A 7,926-nucleotide genomic window follows, 5' to 3' on the forward strand; every position below is an offset into this window, starting at 1 on the left:
GTCTGAGATGTTGAAACACTTTCAACCAAATATGTAACCCTGTTGTTTGTCACAGTACATTATAGTGTATCCAATGTTCGGACTGTTCATATGTAATAAGTAAAACTGCACATGTAAATTGTAATACTAATATAAGAAGTTTGACACTATCAATGGACTAACAATAAAATTCCCAACTGTGTTGCAGATCTTTGTAAATCTGAAATGACCTCATACCGGTAATTCTAGTACAGTATGCTTGGAAATGTGTTTTACTGTAGAGAGGTGAGTTTAAAACAATAAAAACTGTTTTCTGCACTTAAGACCAAGTTTAGATTGCCCTTTGTTTTATTGGTAAAAACTGCTATAAAGAACCTTTGAACCGTGGTCTTTGGAGCTGAGGCTTATCTAACCCCATTAAGTGAGTTAAAATAATAAAGGATGAGAAAGCAGGAAAAATGGATGCTTGACTGTGTCTTAGTGCATATTTTTCAACAGTATAAATTAATTTGAAGTAGATCGTGGACGGTCAACCTTAAGTCTAAAAAGCATCAAATTCAAAACCTCAACAACAGCACTTCACAGCTTAATGTTTAATTCTTTACTACCTACCATAGCTTTACACACAGTTTATACAACATTTCATTTACACCATTTTGAAAAATCACTAAATTCTTATATTATGGACGAGAACTTGCTAGGACAGTTACCAATACAGTGTACTGGTTCAATTCTAAATAAAGGCAATATTTGCTATAGGAGAAGCTGACACACCAAAAACAGTGAAATAATGAAATGTAATTATGGTAGAGCTGCATGTACATGGACATGACTTTGATGGTGAAAAACTTTGGAATTGAACTTTTGCCAAATGTTGTGAACAATTCTGGTATCAACGTATAAGTATGAACTTTGTCTAACCATCATTGTGCATTTTAATACAGAAAGTAAATCAATTTATGAGTAAGGTTTGAAAATTTCAGTGTTCCTCTCAGACCATTTCTATTTCAGAATGATACATTAATACAATGCTGAATGAACACAAGCAATTAAAATGAATGACAAACATATAGTGTTATGTACAGTCCTAGGTACAGTGAACAAAATGTGCCACATAAGATAGTGATCACATGACCATTTTGACCATCTACAGCTCATCTGAGCTGGTAGTTTCTTTCAAAGAAAACTTATGATGTTGAAGTTTCATTTGGTCTCTACAAAAAATGTTTATCTTTGCTTAGATATACATTTGTACATGAAGGTACAAATTGATAATATCTTACATCTAGATTTGATTTTATACAGCAGTTTTATTTCTTACATACAGCACTAGTACACTGATACTGCGATAGTTACTAGTACTTAAGGTGACTGTAGGGATTGCATGGAGCTGTAATCAGTCTGTCAGCATTGGTCCATGAGCCCTGGTGTCCACATCCATGTCATGATCCTACATGGAACAACAAGATGTATAAATATTGGGTCAAATTGATTACTTCACATAGTTTTGAACAGGGACAGTGCATTAAAAACAGTAGCACTTCTTTAGAAACGGAATCTTTCCTCTTCAGTAAGAAACTTGAATAAACAACTTTAGTAAGTTGTTGAATTGCCCCGAAACAGATCTGTACAAGCTATGATCACAATGTTTGGCTGAAAGATTGTCCATATGTTCAGAAAGCTGTTTAGTCCCTGTAATGGCTTTCTTTAGAACGGCAGGGGTGTTTTTTTTAGAGTTTGAAGCAGGATAACTCAAGAATGAATGCATCATGAATGGATGATGTTGTATTTCTGTACCATTCTATTAAACTTACCTGATTGAGTTTCTTGAACTCCACACCTGTGTGAAGACATGTTCCAGGATGTGCTTGGCGTCCCTGCTATCCAGAGGAAGCTTCGGACTAACCCCTAGTATGTCACCACACTCACGCACATAGTACTCCAGGTCATCGTCGGTACCTGGAAAATAGGTTTTAACCATGCAGTATAGTCCCATGCTGTAGAAGTTTTAAAATGTTACGTGTGTACAGTATTGGTCGGTATCTTATGGTGTCACACGAGATTCTATGTGCATCCCAGAACAATTTGAACATACTTAGCATGTGCATACATGCTTACCAATACTCCTGCATAATGTTGCTCTGAGGTATGGCTGCACCATTCAGGACAAATCTTTCCATTCAGAACCGTACACACACTCTCTTACATCACATACATAAAAAAAATACACCATCATTGATAGCTCTACCTGTAGTTGTGAAATTTCTTCTGCCTGTTCACGTGTACTTACATTTGTTAGTGAGCTGGGCAAGGCGAACTTTCTCAGAGGAGAAAGCTTCATCCAGGTCAAACAGATCCAATGATGGTGCTGGCAGCTCTCGGAATGCTGGTGGGAAAACCTGTACCAACAACAAATACAACATTCTTTCACTTTGTAAACAACTGAATATCAGCTGACATGCCTGTAAAGGATTTATGCAATAGGATTCAACCTTGAGGTTTTAGCAAAAGTGACTCGGATAAAAAGTGAGCCGTTACTACATGTATCAGGTTATCTTCCTCTTGTAGCATGCTTTGTCCCAATGTTAGCAACCCCATCTGTGGACTGAGAGGTTGGGAATTTGAACCCTGACTGCTGTTACAACATTTTAACTACTGGAACAGGTTGTAGTTCTTAAGACGGGACCAATGTCCAATGTACTTGTCAAAAAGAGCTAGGGGAATGTCCCTGGTACAATTTCCCGGTTGTTGTACCTACCGCAGGTTGCAGTGGAGGGAGGGGAGTCTCAAACTGGGGGGTGATGAGAGTCAACGGCTCATGCTTCACATTCAAAGTCTCATACGCCCTGAAAAATAAAGTATCAACAACTTAGTATGGCCTTATGCCTTTAGTATCCAAGTATACCACACTTGTACAGAATGTACAAAACTGGTTTGATGCCCCTGAAGGCAGATTACCGGTTATCCAAAAAAACAAAAAAGATTTTGTATGCTCAAAACTGCCAGGACTTACTTGATGACTTTTGGAACCACACTTGTGTCCAGCTTGTATATCCCTGCATCAAACAGTTGTGTGAAGTCCCGTGGGATCTGTAACATTTGTGAATGTATTTTAGCTGTATGTACTGAAACTTGTTCATAAAACATAGACCATTGGAGTGTATACCTATAATGGCACTAATAACATGAGTGTTAGAGCTCGTAAGATGATTAACACATTGAAGTACAAAACTTTCATAAAGAAAGTCACTACGATACCCACCTCTTCACTTTCCTGTAAACAGACTCTCAACCTCTCGGACAGTCTAGCTGTGTCAGGTAACATGTTGTAGTCTGCAACCTAAAATGGACACAGTATATAGAAACCTCCCTAAAAGTGACAAATACATCGTACAGAAATAGAAAACTGCCATGATTAGGTAGTGTACAAACATGTGTACTGCCACTTGCTCCAATATACGTAAAATATTGTCCTTTAAGAGTTGTCCGCAGCATATTCGTATGTTCAATTATTAAACTTTTAAAATGTCAATATGTTGATAGAAAAAAAACGTAATAATACTTACCTCTGGATCCTCAGCATCAATGGCATGAACTTGATGGTGTCAGTTGTCAACCACGGGAACAGCACATCCTGGTAGGAGACATAGGGTTACAGTTATGAGTTATTGCAGGAGCTGATTTGTACATTCCGGTACTTATAATATGGATGTGATGATGTATTTTTCATATCTTAGCTTGAATCTATGTAATTTTTACATCATATTTGTGCTGATTTTACGGTTTAAAAGTGAAAGTTCTTGCCTGTGTTTGTTTACTAATGGTACTGAAAAGACTGATTTGATGAGTCATCAGTTTCTTATACTTGGAAAAACACAGTTGGCAATGTGTGATTATCGATGATAAACAAGGCATTGGTAACATCTTTATGATCATGTCTAAGAAGCAAAAGAACGTGTGAATTTACCTACCTGTATCTTACTATTCTCTTCTTTGTCAACATACTGATCACTGAACATGTGCACTGAGCCCACCACTGCAAGCTTTCCTCTGGAGTACTGGAAAAAACAGATGTTGAGTGCACAACAGGAAAATATTTTGCTACAGAGGCCTTAGAGGTACACCTTTGGAGATGGAGCAAATACATGTAGTACAATTTTATGGTTGAACAGAAAATATTTTCAAGTTTGCTCTAAGTACTTTCTAAACTTCTTTGCTAGACCACATACACTTTCAATCAGGACAGCTTGTACTAACATACAAATGTACTTTCTACAACAACAACTCCTCCTCCTTCAACACCTTACCTTTGACTGATGGAGGGCCAGGATGGGCCTGTTCAGGGGGAAACAGACCGTACCGGTGGACAGGGCAGGGACTGCCGGTTTAGCAACATTCAGGGTCGCTCCATATGGGTACACAAATGTTAAACCCCTGGAACAGACAAATCTACAGGTCAACAAACTACATGTACTACCAGTAGTAACTAAAACTCAAGACTCATGTCATATACACCATTGTTTTTTTGTACAACTGTCAATTCTGTGACTTATTGCTTAGTCTACAGCTACATATAGTACAAAGGCAGCTCACCATGGGTGCAATAGGTTTAAAGTGATACAGCATATATGCTCGTATTAAACCTTAAAGAAAAGTATCTGCCAACACTTACTGTGACACATTGGAGTCATCTGTCCCTGACCCTGGTACAGCCTTCCCTGCTGCTCGACTGATCTCTCTGAAATCAATAAAAGTCATATATTTATTTCCTTAGTGGTACAGAATGACATTTTGAAACTAGTGATACATCAATGTTAACATGTGGTTGTAGCTTTAGATTTGCTTCAACAAATTCTTCATACAGGGAAAAATCAACAGTTTCAAGGGTACAGTACTGTATGTAGAAGAGGTTTGCTTTACCTGTTGAGGACTCCATTTGATATCAAGGCTTCCTTTGGATGATGGTACTTGTAATAGTGGTTTCTCACCACAGCATCTACAAATTAGATATAAGTAAACACAGTGATCCTTTGCTGTCAAAATAACAAATTTATACAAAGAAAAACATTGTGGGGTACACCATTTATGACCTAATGGATATTTCACATATGGACAAGAAATTTTTTTTCATCTCTTATGTAAGTAAAATATGTTACCTGTGTTAAACTGAACAGCTTACTTTTAATGGTTTTATTATACAAAAGTCACTAATATGTTCACTCATTTAATTTGCTAAAAAATTCTAGCTTCCATAATTTCATGTTCATTCTCCTTTCATAGAGACCAGCTGATGATCAAACAAAACTATGGAAAATTTGATAACTTTTCAATCAATACTCACCATTGTTGACCATGATGCCGTAATCTTCCAACAGGAAATTAATATTTGTGTCTGTCTTGGTCTCGCCACCTTCCCCCATCATCACCAAGACACTACCGCCTGACTCAATATATCTCTTGATACTGTCAAACTCAGCTGCGGTGAACTTTTCCCTGGGTCCTCCCAGAATGAAGACCCTGGCCTGCCCAATCTTCTCTTCTGTAATCTCATCTCTGTGTCTGTTAGAGAGAACATCAAAATAACTTTACTATTGATGTAGTAAGAATTTTGCTGGTGTGAGATCCATACATAATTACCATAGACCATTTGGGATACAAATTGAGAATGAGAGGACTTTTTCAGGTAGGAGGCCCAGAAATCAAAATCACAGGGGAAATGTTTGATAGCATGAGAGGCAAATGTGATTCTTCTATTAACAAGTAGGTTTTTGCATGAGATAAATACCTTGTAGTACTGACGTCATGACACTCATTTAAAGCAAAAGATACATATCATATTGAGGTACATTTGTACTTAATATGTATACATTTTGAACACCATCACTTCATGAAATATTTTCAGTATCACTGGTTGATTTAATCTATGAGCAGTTTTTCACTCAACTTTGTGATTTCCTATCCACAGCAATCTATGAATATAGCTGTATCCAGCTATATCGTTCATCTCTTGCTACTTTAGAAGAAACTACATGTACATGTATGGCTTGAATTCTTTGTCCAACCACTGGTTTTCTACATACATGCTGATTTTCCACGAAGATCGTAGCTTCCTGTTCAGGCTCTTGAAGCCGTTACTTGGAGTAAACACCTCCCTCTTAGCAGCATCAAACAATATTGTTGTTTTCTGGCCTTTTTCATCCATGGCTCCCTGCAAATGTAAAAAAAAAAACAGCTATAAAAGCATATTTTGATCAAAATAAATTTCATTAGAACATGCACCTTTCACCATGGCAGACACTACCCTTACAATCCAAGTTTATGCCTACTGTTTGATGTCCTCGAACACCAGGTTCAACCATTGAGAGGATAGAAGCAGAAAAGTATTGGTGTGTTTTGTGGTAGATTGGTATTACAGCTGTAATAGGATGCAATAGACCCCTGGCCATAATATATCCTGGTACATTAGAACCTGGGGTACATTTTGGCCTACTATACATGGACATCAAACTTACATGGCTGTTGCAGTTTAGATTATTGCTATTTAACATGACATAGGACACCTTTCCAAGACAATCTCTAGCCATCACAAAACTAAATCATCAATCAGCAGAAATTTCTGACTCAGCATATCAAACAGCAGAAATTTCTGACTCAGCCTGAACTGAAGTGCATCCTGATTTTTTTCACTAGCAAAGGTAGACACCAAACATCATTTATCTTTGCTATATTTTGTCTGACCCTTACATCTTCCCTCATGTATGTATAAAGACACAAACCAACATTTAACTATTACTTTTTTTCTTGTGCAAGGCTCACAGCAATACAGCAATACTTGGTTAGCACAAACAAATAAAAATAAATAAATACCAACAACCCATAAAATAATAATAATAAACCATATCAATGCACAAGTGAAAAAAAATTACTGCTCCAATGTGGCAGCACAGGTTAGTTGTAGCATGAACCAAACCTTATAAAACCAAAAATAAATAAACCAAAGAACTTTAAAACAGCCATAAAACCAGGGAAATGTCCACACCAGTCACAGTGTCACCTACACAAAGGAGAACAACTTTGCTTTTAAAGGGAAAACAGTTATGTTAGACTCCAAAAGACACATCCGGTAAGCATGCTACAGACAAGACTTCTCAAGCAACCAACATGACTCAGGAAGATATTACAAAAAAAGTTACATCATAGAAGCAATTGGGTGCTCGTTCACTAAAGAATTTCCCTTTTAGTTTTACCACTGGATTCGCCAGCTGCTGTACAGCAGTGTGGCCTGAGGGCTATGGAAACAGAGATGGGCCTAGACAAATACAGTTGTTGGGAGGATTTTAAGTAACCACCTGCCTTTTGCATTTGAATATAGTTTAACCCTACAACTACCAGGGTAGCATGATTCCAAGGAGTTTTAAGCTCAGCTCATCTGGTATTTGCCTAGTGGGAAATTGAAGAAAAAAAAAGAATATCTTTGGGAGCAGTCATTGATTCTTACTCAAGTCACATTTGCTCCCATAGAACCTCAAATTTACAGTATTATAATTTTATATTGGACTTGAAGCCATGTTGGTTGTAGAGTCTTGTTTCTGTGTTGCTGGGGTGACCAACCTGCGGCTGTGGTGCACCGTTGTACAACTGGACCTTTTCTAGCTCATCCCAATTCAATCCTGCTCCTACTTTTTGTCTAAGACCAGCTGACATAGTTGTCTCCTTATCATTTAGTACTGTATCCCTTTTTTTGTCAACTACTAGCTGTTTCTCTGTCAATTTGCCTCTAAACTCCTTGTAGCGATGACTAAATAAAGAACTCTGGGTCATAAAATGCTGATTGTGACCTGTAAAGAAAACGTATAGATTTTTTTGAAAATGCACTGACAATCTTTTTTCTTAACATAAAAGAAATTATCAACAATAATACATTTATCTCTAAGTATCAGTGTATCC

At 37.3% G+C, this 7,926-nt stretch overlaps 1 protein-coding gene across 1 annotated transcript in view; it reads right to left on the bottom strand.

The window, feature by feature from the left end:
• Positions 1–557: 557 nt before the first annotated feature.
• Positions 558–7,926, bottom strand: part of LOC118405492 (intraflagellar transport protein 52 homolog) — an 8,061-nt gene continuing 692 nt past the window's right edge. The window contains 15 exon segments of the mRNA XM_035804998.1: positions 558–1,429; positions 1,794–1,819; positions 1,822–1,938; positions 2,270–2,378; positions 2,738–2,825; positions 2,993–3,069; positions 3,242–3,319; positions 3,546–3,577; positions 3,580–3,613; positions 3,951–4,037; positions 4,287–4,413; positions 4,652–4,717; positions 4,900–4,975; positions 5,321–5,538; positions 6,060–6,187. Coding sequence (XP_035660891.1) covers positions 1,376–1,429; positions 1,794–1,819; positions 1,822–1,938; positions 2,270–2,378; positions 2,738–2,825; positions 2,993–3,069; positions 3,242–3,319; positions 3,546–3,577; positions 3,580–3,613; positions 3,951–4,037; positions 4,287–4,413; positions 4,652–4,717; positions 4,900–4,975; positions 5,321–5,538; positions 6,060–6,187 — 1,317 coding nt within the window. The 3' untranslated portion in view covers positions 558–1,375.

This window comes from Branchiostoma floridae, chromosome 2 (genome assembly GCF_000003815.2).
Source record: "Branchiostoma floridae strain S238N-H82 chromosome 2, Bfl_VNyyK, whole genome shotgun sequence".
Taxonomy (NCBI): Eukaryota; Metazoa; Chordata; class Leptocardii; order Amphioxiformes; family Branchiostomatidae; genus Branchiostoma; species Branchiostoma floridae.